The sequence below is a fragment of the Theropithecus gelada genome, chromosome 7a (assembly GCF_003255815.1).
Source record: "Theropithecus gelada isolate Dixy chromosome 7a, Tgel_1.0, whole genome shotgun sequence".
Classification (NCBI taxonomy): Eukaryota; Metazoa; Chordata; class Mammalia; order Primates; family Cercopithecidae; genus Theropithecus; species Theropithecus gelada.
In genome coordinates this window covers 38,692,678-38,707,145 of record NC_037674.1, presented here as the reverse complement: position 1 = coordinate 38,707,145, position 14,468 = coordinate 38,692,678, and the positions used below count along the sequence as shown (strand labels likewise).

The following is a 14,468-nucleotide window of genomic DNA, read 5'->3' as shown; positions in this document are numbered from 1 at the left end:
GATCAAGACCAGCCTGGCCGACGTGGTGAAACCAGTCTCTACTAAAAATACAAAAAAAATTAGCTGGGCATGGTGGCACGTGCCTGTAATCCCAGCTTCTCAGGAGGCTGAGGCAGGAGAATCGCTTGAGCCCAGGAGGCGGAGGTTGCAGTGAGCCGAGATCGCGCCACCGCACTCCAGCCTGGTTGCAGAGGGAGACTCCATCTCGACAAACAAACGAACAAACAACTCCCGGAATGCTTGAGGAGACTGATTTGAGTACTGGAATCCCAGCACTTTAGGAGGCCGAGGCAGACGGATCACTTGAGGTCAGGAGTTCCAGACCAGCTTGGCCAACATGGTGAAACCCCGTCTCTACTAAAAATACAAAAATTAGCCGGGCGTGGTGGTGGGCGCCTGTAATCCCAGCACTTTGGGAAGCCAAGGCAGGTGAATCACATGAGGTCGGGAGTTTAAGGCCAGCTTGGCCAACATGGCGAAACCCCACCTCTACTAAAAACACAAAAATTAGCTGGGTGTGGTGGCATGAGCCTGTAATCCCAGCTACTCGGGAGACTGAGGCAGGAGAATCGCTTGAACCCGGGAGGCGGAGGTTGCAGTGAACCGAGATCGCTCCGTTGCACTCCAGCCTGGGCAACAACAGAGACTCCATCTCGAACAAACAAACGAAGGAAAACCTCCCGTCTCTGGCACAGCAAGCTCTGCGTGAATTACTTTCTCCATTGCAACTCCCCTGTCTTGATAAATGGGCTCTGTCTAAGCAGCGGGCAAGGTGAACAGTGGGCTGTTACAGGACCAGTGACAGACCAAGGGCATGCCACTGACGGGATCCCTAGACGCACCCTTCTGGATGTGAGGCAGGCGGATCTCACCCACGCCTGCCAGCAGCTCCTCGGAGAACTGGGTGCCCAGGTCAGCCCTGGCCCGGAGGAGCGCCCGGGACCCGCAGAGCGCGGCTGAAGTCAAGGCTACAACTCACCTAGAATCTGGGGCGCCAGCCCTCCGGTGGGCAGGGCGTTCTCCTCCCCCACCCCCTCCCCGCACGATGACATCAGTGTTTGGGATTGAGTTGCTCCATAAAAGCAGCCCGGGGAAGCCAGGAGAGCGAAGGGCGGACCTGCTCGCCACGGCACCCGGGCTGCGCGCACGCGGTCCCTGTGTGCGGCTGGAGCGTGAGCGGCCACCGGGAGCCCCTGGGACAGCCCGCGCCCGCCCTGCAGGAGCCCGCGAACATGCCCCGGAGCAGCCTGCACACAGCGGCCGTGCTCCTGCTGGTGATCTTAAAGGAACAGCCTTCCAGCCCGGCCCCAGCGAACGGTAAAGTTTCCGCCTGCTTCTTTCCTAACACTCCTGAGCGCTCAGCCGCCCCTGGACTGAAGGCTCTTCAATGATAAAGTAAAATCTTTGCTGGGGGGAGCAGGGAAGGTGTAGTACCAAATAGTACAGTCTCAAGAAAGGATGCTCCGTTTTCCTTTGCTAAGGTTGGGGCTGGAAGCACTTTGCTTTCTAGTGGCGGTTGGCGCAGATTTAGTGCTAAAATGTTTGCGTGTACTCCCGAGCACCACCAGCTCTGAAGATGTGGCTTGCGAACTTGCTAACCAGGGAGGAGATGCAAAGACGAGATTTAAAACAGTATTCCCCCGATCCACGTTTGAAAGTAGAGAGGTGACTGTGGCATTCTGAGTGGGGTAAGCACAGAGAAAGGTTTGCTGTGCCCCTGTGCAGAATCCGCACACAGTGGTAGGCGCTTTTCTTTGGATAACAGGATCTTTACCGTTAAGTCTTACCTACAAGTCAAAGGGATGATGCATCCCATTCTTAATCATTGTTTTTCTCCAGGAGGGCTCTACTATGCTGAACGTACATGTGTGTGCACGTACACATGCACGCGCGCGCGCGCGCGCACACACACACACACCCCTTATTTCTGATTGTAATTAGAACACTAAATCCCAAAGGACTGGAGGCTGAGGGACTGGGTGGAGGCTGAGTGAGTGGGGTGGCAGGAGGAGGTGGCAGGGGGGACCCGAACTGTAGGCTCATGCGGGGCCAGTGAGCTAACGTGTACAGCCAAGACTGGTTCGTTAATCTTTTGGAACAAGAAAGTGATTTTGGACCGAAAGTGATTTTAATGGCCGAAAATGGATTCTTCCTGGCTAGGCAGCAGTGGTGGGAAATACGTCCTGCTCAGCAGCATAAAAGCTCTGAGCCTCCTCTCTTGGAGGTCACGATGCCCATGGGGAAGGGCAGGGGAGCCAGGCTTTGGATAACTCTTAATTAAATTCCAATCGACTAGCTGGCATGATATGTTTGATATTATCTCCCTCATCTGGTCAGGGAGAAACAGAAGGTAGGTGGGAGAAAGGAGTGATGTAAAAGTGAAAATCAAGTTTTAAAACCACAAACTTTACATGTATCCTCCTTTTATGCAAGGTTCACGGAGACCAAAGTTTCCCTGGAAATCTAAACTGCTCCAAGACAAAAGGGAGAAACAGCCATTAGTTGGCCCTCTTTCCTATAGCTGGTTGCTCCTCTCCCTCTGGGGCAACTCCCCCTCCCTTCTCTCTCTTTTCCTGCCTTTCCCTGTTCTCCTGCCTCCCTCCCTCCCCTTCCTTTCTTCCCTACTTTCCCTGCTCTCCTTCTTCCTCCCCTCTCCCTTTCCCTCCTTCCTATCTCCTCTCCCAATTCTCCAAGTTGGGACTGGGGAAGCTTGCAGTCAAAACTCCACTTTCACCTCACTCTGAGGAAGGAGCCTGCCTACCCCTGGGTTCTAAGAACACAGCTTTTATTCTGTAAATTCTCATGCAGCTTCCTCGGGTTTTTAACTGCCTTAGAGGACAGGTCAAAGCAAAAATCACTGAGGTGTAGAATGTCAGTATGAACCCAAAGTTGGGGTTGGAGAGGAGTTAAGCAGAGTAATGGGGTCAAAGTGCGGTCTGCCCTCTGCCTGGTGCATTTAAACTTCCAGCATTGGAGAATGTTCAAGAACAATGTCAGGGGCCCAGGAGGGAGCATAATAAGGTGAAGCCAAGTGTCTTCTGGAGAAACCCTTGGAATTCTTAGTTGCCGTGGCTTTGGGGGGACATTTCAGTGAATTCTGCAGAGCTTGCTCTGCGCAAACCTGGTGTGGAGAGCCAGGCAGTCTTGGGCTACCCAGGTGATGTTTACTCAGGGAAAGTTCTAGCACCCAGCACAGGAAGCAGGCAGGGCCCAGGACCTCTGATATGGATCTTGGTAAATATCATTTTCTCAGGCATTCCCTCCAGGGGAACCTCCCTGCTCAGTACCAGCTGGGTCTGCAGGTTCTAACAGGCTTCAGGTTGAGCCTCCCAGGTTTCCCAGATGGAACAGATAACCTTCCTTTGGAAGAAAACTATTCCCTTCCAGGAAGGGCCTGCTCCCTCAGGATGCCACCGAGGCCTTGGTCTGGCCTTGCCTGTGGAATCAGTTTAATCCTGTTAAGCCTTCTGTTCTTACAGCTAGAGGTGGGGAACCGGGGGGTGCAATTCCTGAATAAAGCACACTTTCATGCACATGCACACACACACACACGCACACATACACACACTTTTAGAAAGTCTTCCTGAGGTCAGATCTGAGCTGGGGCCCTGATCCTCACCCGATGAACCCCCTTCACTCGCCATCCTCACCTTCATTTTACAATGCCGCTTCTCCCCTTCTCCAGCTCCTGAGCCCCTCCAGACACTGCCATTTATACCCAACGTGCCAAGTCTGGAGTCCCAAGCCGGCTCATTCACAGAGAGGAGGGCAGGGAATGTTGCTCTGAAGGCTACTGCCTTTCAACAAGTCCCCAGTTCTATGTCATCACTGAGACCTCACAGTCCCAGGTGTCAACTCTATGACTTTTATCCCTGAACTTTCCGGAGTGTGATGCGGAGGCCTCATCTGAGGATGGGAGCTCCAACAACAGGAAAAACCTCGATTAGCAAGCTCCGGGGAGGATAGAAGAAGATGTAGGGTATGAGGCTGTGATTTGAATGAGAGCAGGTGCAATGCAAACTGCTGGCAAAGTAGCAGTGCTCAGGCAGCAGATGTGCTTCTAGTGGCCTCCAGGATCACTGGAGTGGCCTGTGCCTCCTCAGGGGAAAAGTAAGGGTGAACTCCTCTGTTACTTGTGGAATTTTACATCCTGGGCCTACAACTGTTCTGCTTGCTAAGAAGTAATGAGCTGGCTTATTACATCTCTAAAGTCCGGGATGACATCTTACTAGTGAACCCCTCACACACAAGACTGAAGAAAAACGTCCAGAAGAGGTTTTATGTCTTCTATAGCTTGGTTTTAAAGAAATGCTTTCTTTATTGCTTTTCATTGTTGTTTCAGCAAAGGGGTGAGCAGTAAACTTGGGGGTCACATACAAGTTTGGTTTCCCTATGGTTCTGAATGTCTTCATCCAATTACTAATTCAAGAGAGGTTGATCTTGGACCCTCAACTCTCAATGTGCCCATAGCTGGTTTCAGGGGGGTCTGTGGACCTTCTGAAATGAATTGTATATAAAAATGTGTGTGTCTAAGCTTAGGGCATTTTTTTTTTTTTTTTTTTGAGACAGTCTTGCTCTGTGGCCCAGGCTGTAGTGCAATGGCATGATCTCAACTCACTGCAACCTCTGCCTCCTAGGTTCAAGCAATTCTCCTGCCTCAGCCTCTCGAGTAGCTGGGATTACAGGTACCTGCCTCCACCCCTGTCTAATTTTTGTATTTTTAGTAGAGACAGGGGTTCACCATGTTGGCCAGGCTGGTCTCAAACTCTTGACCTAAGGTAATCCGCCTGCCTCAGCCTCCCATAGTGCTGGATTACAGGCCTGAGCCCCTGCACCCGGCCAGCTTAGGGACATTTTTATTGGGAGAGGTCCATAATACTCATCAGATCCTCCAGGGGCTCTGGCCTCCTCCACTTAACTACTCCAAAGATTGAGGAGATTTGAAGATTCCCTAAGTTCACGGCACTAATGGTAAATTAATGGTAAATGTGGTGGGACTCCTCTTAATGGGAATGTGATATTGGGCAGGACACTTCACCTTGGTGGACTTTCATTTCCTCACCTATATATAGGAGATGGGCTATGAGTGAAAGAAAGAGATCTAAACTCTTCCTCTTCCAGAGTGGGATGTCAATAAATAATTCCCAAACCTAAAACAATCAAGGTAAAACAGTATTAGCATGTTATATGGAGATACGGAGATAATAGCAAAAGATTCATTTTAAAAAGATCCAAAGTGGTTGCTCTAGGGAGCCGTACACGGTTAGGGAATGTCAGGGAACTGAGGTTTTTGTTAAACAGCCTTGGAGAACCATCTGACTTTTTAAACCATGTGCAAGTGTAATTTGATAAAAATTACCAATTACATTTGAAAATTAAAAATGAAATTAATTACAAACACGGAGGCAAAGAAATGGAACCGAATAACAAAAAATATGAGATTTAACCAGCTTAAAAAAAAGAAGGCAAGTTCACTTTTTAACTTTTAAAAAACACAATTTGCTTGAGTAGGAAATGCCAGGAGTGATAAGTGACCAGATTGCTTGTCAGTTAAGTTTTACTGCAAACTAATTCCCACAAGAGAAACGCTTTTCCATCAGTACCCTTGCGGGCCGATAACCACGGAGACCCTGGGAAAAGTTGGGAGGGAGGGATTTAGGAGTTGCACAGTCCCCTCATTGGATGAGTCCCCTGAGACACACAGTGGGATGCGTCTCTACTCAGGGTCCCCTCCTCGGAGATGAAGAGGAAGGCCGGCAAGCAGGGTCACAAGAGCACCGTTCTGCACTTGTGAAAAAGACCTTTTTGACATAGGAACGAAGAACCTTTATGCATGAAGGGTGTAGAGTGGGAAGTAGTAGGTGACTTTTGTTCTATTTCTGGCAGGATTTTGCCTACACATTCCTACTACCCCTGGAATTCTAACTCAGATGTGGATAGCAGCTTCCTCAAATAGAACCTTTTTCCCAGCTGGGTGCTGTGGCTCATGCCTGTAATCCCAGCCCTTTGGGAGGCTGGGGTGGGCAGGTCACTTGAGCCCAGGAGTTTGAGATCAGCCTGGGCAACATAGCGAAACTCCATCTCTATGAAAAATACAAAAATTAGCCAGGTGTGGTGGTGCGCACCTGTAGTCCCAGCTACTAGGGAGGCTGAAGTGGGATGATTGCCTGAGTCCAGGAGGTTGAGGCTGCAGTGAGCTGCGATCACACCACTGCACTCCAGTCTGTGTGACCGACTGAGATCCGGTCTCACAAAAAGAAAGAAAGAGAGAGAGAGAGAGAGAAAGAAAGAAAAAGAAAGGAAAGAAACAAAGAAAAAAGAAAGAAGAGAAAGAAAGAAAAAAGAGAAAGAAAGAGAGAAAGAGAAAGAAAGAAAGAAAGAAAGAAAGAAAGAAAGAAAGAAAGAAAAAAAAAAAAAAAAAAAAAAAAAAAAAAAAAAAAAAAGAGGGGGGGGGGGGAGAGAGAGAGAAAATGTAAAGTGTGAAAAAGCAAGACGCAGAACCCTATTTCCAGTGTGCCAATGTTTGTGTGAGGAGAAAGCGGGCGATCAGTGCGTATGTGTGTGCAGCCAGGCTGTGAAAGGGCTCCTGATCATCTGCTAGCCTCCTTAATGGAAGGCTTCTAATGGAAGCAGGGAAGATAGGGTGGGAGGAAGAGCTTTCACTGTATATACCCTTTGATGGCTTTTGGGTTTTGAGCCACATGAAATTATTATTCTGATAATAAAGTTTAGCTTCTCTAAGATGTCTGGAAGGCACCTACTCAAGCCCTCTCCTGCTTCTATGAGCCCCTGCATGAACCAACTGCCTGTGCTGCTGTTTGGAGCACAGTTGCCCTGAGAAGCTGATGTTCTGATGCAGACTCAGAAAAAGTTTTAATTTGTGCGGGAGTGGTGGCTCACGCCTGTAATCCCAGCACTTTGGGAGGCCAAGGTGGGTGGATCACCTGACGTCGGGAGTTCCAGACCAGCCTGACCAACATGGAGAAACCCCATTTCTACTAAAAATACAAAATTAACCGGGCGTGGTGGCACATGTCTGTCATCCCAGCTACTCAGGAGGCTGAGGCAAGAGAATTGCTTGAACCCAGGAGGCAGAGTTTGCGGTGAGCTGAGATTGTGCCATTGCACTCCAGCCTGGGCAACAAGAGCAAAACTCCAACCCCCCCCCCAAAAAAAGTTTCAATTTCTGGGCATCGACCTCCTTTTCAATTTCACTCATATCAAAATAAAATCTGTAGTATTTTCCGTTACTCATCTGGTTCCACTGTACTTACTTACTGTGTTTTGTTCTTTGTAGGTTCCAAGTGGACTTATCTTGGTAAGTAGAGATTTTAAATACTTTTTTGTTTAAAAGAAAACAGAAATGGTTGTATTTAGTGAGAAATACAGAAACTTCATGCTCTGTGGAGGTGATTTTGAGGGGTCAGAAGAACAGTTCTGGTATTCTAGAAAGAGAGTACAAAGGCATCTCCTAGGAACGCTTCAACTTGGGTTGCGTACCACAGTTTCTCCAGGCAGGAGAGCCTGCTCCGGACACTGGACTGTCAGTCATAGCGTCAAGCCTTCAGATTCCAGCAAAGATTTCTACCAGACCTCCAAGATTCGGAGGTAACTTGCCCCACCTCCAGACTGCAAGGGTCCTGGGCAGGAGAGAGCCTTTCTCCCTTGCAGGACACATATCCTATAATAAACAAAGAAGAAAGGGCTCCTTTCTGAAAGTTTGGCTCAGGTCCCAGAACTTAAGCTGTCAGTATGTCTAGAATTAACTTCTTGTTGCCATGATTGTAAGCTAGCGATGGATGAGGAGGTGCTGGTCAGTCCTTAGTGAAAGAGGGATGCTTGTCTTAAATGGAGCGAGAGGAACACGAAGTGTGCTTGTTGCCCGGGCTTTCTGTGGGACTGTCTCAAGAGCACGTTAGCCCTGTCTGGCAGACCTGCCAGAGAAGCAGCTGGAAATCAGCTTAGCTGGAGAGTTGCAGTGAATTAGACATTGGTCACCGGCTGGAATGGATGTGGCAGGCCAGGCACCCGAGTCCCCTGGCAAGTGCGGGAGTGTTGATAATGTCTTGTTGAGGCACAGCCACAGAAGATGCACAAGACCGATTGTTTTGGTAGCAGAAGGGTGGAACTGACTCACTGGCACAGGAGACATTTTAAGCAAGTAGGGATGTGATCAAAGTTAAAGCCACAGGATGCAATGGCTGTGGGTGGGGACAGGCGGGAAGTTGATGATTACAGTGCAAGCACCGTCCGGAGAAAGATCTGATACCAATTTGCACAGGTCAGCCTTTGGAGGTTCACCAGCCCAAGGTGCATAGAAAAGTCACTGAACTGACCAACCAGCTACCTACAGGCCAAGGTCCCCTCAGCCCTAGCACTGCATGGCTCCGTTATTTCTAACATCCCTTATGTACGTATTATGTGCACAGCCCATTGCCAAGTGGGTGGGTAATAGAAGGGTAGGCTGTGGTCCGTAGCTGGGAATTACTTAAAGCTCACAATTCAAAGCAGAACATAATAGGTAATAATAACATCATAAACAAATGCTGCAGAGCTCTGAGTGCTCAAAGGAGGATGAGTGTGCTAGGGCTAGATGGTCAGGGAAGGCTTCCTGGAGGAGGAGGGCTTTCACCTGGGCCTTGGAAGGTAAGGAGGATTCGGTGAGCAGGGAGGAGGTGCGGTTGGCTAAGGCGATAATGGTATCACATGAGCAGAAGCAAGAAAGAGTAAGGTGGTGTTCGAGGAAAGCATGTGGAAAAGGGTTTATAGGGGAGTCACTGGCTCTAAGGTCAGAGAGATAGGCTGGGTCAAACAGGGGAGGTGTGGAGGGGCAGGGCAGGCCTTTCCCACTTTGTCGTGCTCCTGGAGGGGGCAGGGCAAGGAGTAAGTCTGTATTTTAGGAAGAGTTACTTGGTGGTAGGAGGTGGAGGGGGAAGGATGGGAGGGAGGTAGGAAGGTGTTCGGCCTTTGGAGAAACCCAGTTACGTGTCTTCACATCCAGTTTATAGTGGTGGCAGTGAGGGGGAAGGCAAGGCCAGGACAAGAGATCTGACAAAGTGAGAATGGCAGGTTCTGTGTGTGGGAGGTGACAGGCATGGAAAGAAGTGGCACTTGGGTTCTGGGCTTTATTCCGTAAGATCCCCAGTGAGCCCTTTCAGCCCCGGGACCTTACTTTCCCCATCTGGAACCTGGGTGAGGGGTTGTCTAGACCAGTGTTTCTCAGACTACGGCTTGGGGTCACCCACATCAGGATCACCTGGAATGCTTCCCCAAAATGCAGATTTCTAGGCCTTGGGCTAGGCCTGGGAAAGAGAGGGAGCCTGAAAAACCTGTATGCTTAACACACTCCCCGACTGACTGTTAGCTGCACTCTCTCAGAGAATCACTGACCAATGGTTCCCAAGATCTGTCCAGCCAGATCAGAGGAAACTTGCCCCACCTCTTCTGCTGGCCTCTCAGGTATGATAGAAACACAGATCACATCTCCACGGGGTCCTGTCTCTCTGTTACAGCCCACCTGGGCAGAATGAGATGGCGACAGGGAACAGAGACATTGTGTCAAGGTGTGGGAGGAAAATTTTTTTTTTTTTTGGAGTCTCACTCTCACCCAGGCTGGAGTGCAGTGGCATGATCTTGGCTCACTGCAACCACTGCTTCCTGGGTCCAAGCAATTCTCCTACCTCAGCCTCCCGAGTAGCTGGGATTACAGATGCCTGCCACTATGCCCAGCTAATTTTTGTATTTTTAGTAGAAACGAGGTTTCACCATGTTGGCCAGGCTGGTCTTGAACTCCTGACCTCAAGTGATCCGCCCACCTCAGCCTCTCAAAGTGTTGGGATTACAGGCATGAGCCACTGCGCCTGGCTGGGAAGAAAATCTTAACTTCATCATGACGTGGTGTTCACTGAGGGCAGGCCTCTCAGTGCAGCCACATTGACCCGTCCAGAAGCATTTCTTCCTGACCACTAGCTCTGGCCAGCCCTCTGTCCCTCTTGCCCCGCACAATTAGAGCAGCTCTTTGCTGAGGAAGCAGAGGGCAGAGTCTAATGACGCATGAACATGCATGGGGTAAGCACAAAGGCAAGTCTGGTTTTTATTAGTGACACGGGCACATGTGATGTGGAGTCAGCCCTCAGAGGGGACGTGTAGGAGAGGACAGAAGGAAGACAGCTAAGGAGGCAAACTCCTTCTGGGGTCCTGGCTAGCTCCTCCTTACGTCCTGACCGGCAGCTAGCACCTGTGCTCAGAGTTGCACAGGTAGACAGAGGGCCCAGCATAAGTGCTGGAGGGAAACAGTTTCCAAGCAGTAAGGGCCGCACTGAATGGGGCAAGTTCAACCAAAGGCTCCGTGCTGGTATTCCTTGGGTGCAGAACTCAGCTTCTCTGCACGTACACTGCTGAGTCATTCTCCAGGGGCCTCCCGCTGTCTGGCACACAAGGTATGGTAAGACTTCTAAAAGTACAAAAAAGGGAGTTCTACCCCTACATCCTCATAGCTGAGTCACCAGGCTGACTGCATGGACGGCTCCTCCCTGGAGAGAGGACGACCATCTGACTGCCAAGATGGGGCCAGCACCACCTCTTTGCGCTCCTCCTAGGGTGCTGAAGCAGCAGTTGAAAGTCTGCTGGGCTTAGCATGGCTGAGGTGGCATCACTAGAGAGAGGCTGGGGATGATGTGACATGGACCCTCCCCGCCGGAAATCAGTCCCGCATCAATCCTGCTGAGCCTGGCAGCTTCACTTACTCTGAACTGAGGGCAGCTGCAGGTCAGGTTGTCATATGAGCTAAGGACAAACTCTAGCCGGCTAAGGTATCAGAATATGTGCCCTGTGTGGGATGAAGATGACCAGAAGGAGGCAGGAAGGGTTGTGGGCAGGTTCAGGTCCTTGGTGTGGGTGCTGCAGTCAGTTTTTGAGCATTCATCCAGCTGTTTGCTTATGGGCTACACACTTTTCTGTATTTCATATTCAATAAAAAGAGTTTAAAAGTTCCGGCTGGCTGGGACAGTCATCCTTACACTGACAGCTTTTTTAGTCCTTCCCCAAGAAAAAATCAAACCAAACCAAAACAAAACAAAACCAAAAAAAACCCCAAAAACAAAACAAACCAAAAAAAAAAAAAAAAAAAAAAAAACCCAGTGTGTTCAAAACACAGCAACCAGAAAGAATGACTGTTTTGGAGCTAGACCCGAGAGCACATCATGCGATCTGAGAATGGGCGCGGTGTTTCATCCCTGATGATATCAGATACTGGCTTGCTGCTTCTTGGATGTAAGCTGGTTGAGAAACAGATGAAAATCCCTGTTTGCTCAAGATCTGGAAAGTCTTAAAGGCGAAGGGATGGCAGAAGAACATGGATGACAAGCCTTTCTCCTGAGGGGTGCACCAACCCCTGTCACAGCCCCACAGGGCACCTGCGAGACCAGTCCCTCCATCCTGTTCAGGAAACCTTGGAAAGAGGGTGGCCTGGCCGGGGGTGCCGGGTGGCTGGCTGTGGCTGTGGCTGTGGCTGTGGCTGTGGTGGCACCTGCTTACAGGTCAGCCTGCCCAGTTCTCTGTTGTGGCGGGCCGGCCCTCGTAGCCCTTGGCTGTGGCAGGACTCGGTGTGACCCTGGCAGTGCTGTGCATTCCTTGTGCTGTGCTCCTCGGTTCCTCTCCCAGACAATAGATTGTCCGTCTTAAAGAATTTCCTTTGGAAATCAGAGTGAGATCCTCCATTGGGGCAAACCTCATTCTCATGTCCCTGAAGTCCTCCAGGCCCGCGCCTCCACCTGCCTTCTGTCCTGTATCTGGAAATATTTAGTTTCTGTAATGAACTTTCTTGGGGCTCCAGACACCCTTTCAACCTCTTCCCACACAGAACTAGAAATGGAATACATGAAAGGAGGCCAGGAAGCAAACTCTTGACTTTCTATTCTTCAGCAGTGATAAGGGCACTGTGTGACCTCACACCTGAATTGCAATATAAAAAGCAGGCTGCAGTGAGGGCTCAGGGGAGAACTCAAAACAGCAGAGAGCACCTACAATTAATAGACCAAGGGCTCTTGTCTCTATCAAAGTAGAGAGGCTTGGCCATCTCAAAACACTCCAGCCACTTCTCGCCACTCCCAGCTGCCATCCTGAGGATGAATAGGGGTACAAAGTACTCTTATGAGAGCCAGAAAATGCCAGACATGTTTTTCTTTTTCTTTTTTTTTTTGGAGATGGAGTCTCGCTCTGTCGCCCAGGCTGGAGTGCAATGGTGCGTGTTGGCTCACTGCAACCTCTGCCTACCAGGTTCAAGCGATTCTCCTGCCTCAGCCTCGCAAGTAGCTGGGATTACAGGCACCCGCCACCACACCTGGCTAATCTTCGTATTTTTAATAGAAATGGGGTTTCACTATGTTGACCAGGCTTGTCTCGAGCTCCTGACTTCAGGTGATCCACCTGCCTTGGCCTCCCAAAGTGCTGGGATTACAGGCATGAGCCACTGTGCCCAGCCCAGATACGTTTTTCTTTTTTCTTTTTTTTTTTTTTTTTTTTTTTTGAGACAGGGCTTTGTCGCCCAGGCTGGAGTGCAGTGGCATGATCTCTGCCTGCTGCAGCCTCCATCTCCTGGACTCAAGGGATTCTCCTGTGTCAGCCTGCCAAGTAGCTAGGACATGTGCCACCATGCCAGGCTAATTTTTAAATTTTTTAGTAGACACAGGCTATGTTACCAGGCTGGTCTCGAACTCCTGGCCTCAAATGAGCCCCCGACCTTGGCCTCCCAAAGTGTTGGGATTACAGGGGTGATTGCCATGCCTGGTTTTCATACCAGCACGCCGAAACCCTATCCCCAAGTCCCACGGATTTCTGCTGAGGGTAGCGATCCGACCCCCTATCTTGGATTAAATCTGTGCTGTAGTTCCAGTTACTTCTAATTGAAGTTGTGACATTAGGGTCTGTCTGGATGTGGTAAGGCCTGCCCACTCATAGTTACTTCTCATCTTTCCTGAATTGCAGAATTGGGGTTTGTGCGTATCCTGGAGGCTCTTGGCCTGTGGCTGCCAAAACGCCTACATTTTGGTGTTCACAGCTGGCCTCACCAGCTGAGTAAAAACAGGGAAGCTAGCATTAGTTCCTAAAGACAGGCATAGTGGAACAGAGGATGAGGCAGAAAACCAGGAGGAAGAAGCAGAAACTGTACAGACCCCAGAACCAGGCGACCTCCATGGAAATACCTGCTAGGCGTTTCTGTCTGTGGGCCTTAGGAAAGTAACGACTTCTCTGAGCCTTGGTTCCTTAGCTACACGATCAGAGTCATGGCGTCTACATCAGTGGTTCTCCAGGTGTGGTTCCTGGGCCAGCAGCATCAGCATCACCTGAGGCCAAATGCAAATTCTCAGCCCATCCCAGGCCCACCTCCTAACCAGAAACTCTGGGGAGCTGGGCCCAAGAATTTGTTTTAACAAGTCCTCCAGGTGATTCTGTTGCTAACTCAAGTTTGAGAATCCCAGCTGTGCTTCAGAGGGTTGTGGTAAGGATCAAACAAGATAACACATGGCGAGAGGCTCACACAGGGCCTAGCACATACTCACAAAGCTGATTGTGATTTCTTTTTCTTTGCCTCGCAGAGCTATGGTGCAGATTAAACGAACTAATATGGAGGGAAAGGCCTTGTAAACTCTACAGCACCAAACACATGAGAGCTCTGTTTTTGTTAGGAGGGGTTCTGCTTCTTCACACTTTTCTGAATTGTGAGTTTTTACAGCCAGGAAATACTCCTTTTATATTTTGAATAAACAAAAGGTATTTCCTTTTTGAGTAAGAAAGGAATGTAAAAAACACAAGGACTGCAAGCTCTTGTCCCAAGGGTCTCACAGGCCAGAATGTCCTTTCTAGCCTGGTCCTTCAGACCAAGGTGAAGTCAGGTCTCATCTGCCTGGTGCCTTTCTGGAATCCAGGAACCAGATATCTGGTTCCATAACCATGGCCGCCTCAGCCATGCTCCTGAAGACTCCCAGAGAGCAGGCAAATCCTCTGCTTCCCTATCTAGCCCATGGGGGCTGAGCCTGGTTTGGGGTTCAGGAGTAGAGGCCTGAGCCTAGGAAGAAACTTGGGGTGAGCTATTTGGGTTCTGAGCTACACCAGCCTAGCCCCATGCAGCGCCCTTTTCCCACTGGGGCAGCAGCAAGCCTTGGAACCGCAGGTGCAGCGGGCTGGCAGGTGAGGAGGAAGCAGGAGCTGGGGGGCTGTCCTGCCAGGGCCCTTCAGGCCTCTGGCTGTGCTCCGACTTGCTACTTGCAGGTCTTGAGTCCTGGGCATTCAGGTGACAGCAGGGCACGGCTTCTCCAAGAGCCGGCCAGAGCCTTTGGCAACCTGTCCCCTTAAGAGGAGGAGCCAGTGGGCTGCCCTGTGAACCTGCTCAAAAGAAAGCTTTCAAGCGAAAAGCCTGAATTCAAAGCATGAGTGTGAAGGTGGCTGCAGGCAGGAGGGAGAAAGTCCTG

At 50.0% G+C, this 14,468-nt stretch overlaps 1 protein-coding gene across 3 annotated transcripts in view; it reads left to right on the top strand.

Moving 5' to 3' along the window:
• Window positions 1–506: 506 nt before the first annotated feature.
• The window catches only part of CA12 (carbonic anhydrase 12), a 60,265-nt gene continuing 46,303 nt past the window's right edge, over window positions 507–14,468 (top strand). For all 3 annotated transcript variants that reach the window (XM_025390232.1, XM_025390231.1, XM_025390230.1), the window contains exons 1-2: window positions 507–1,317; window positions 7,298–7,318. In XM_025390232.1, coding sequence (XP_025246017.1) covers window positions 1,233–1,317; window positions 7,298–7,318 — 106 coding nt within the window. In that variant the 5' untranslated portion in view covers window positions 507–1,232. The remainder of the gene's footprint in view (window positions 1,318–7,297; window positions 7,319–14,468) is intronic.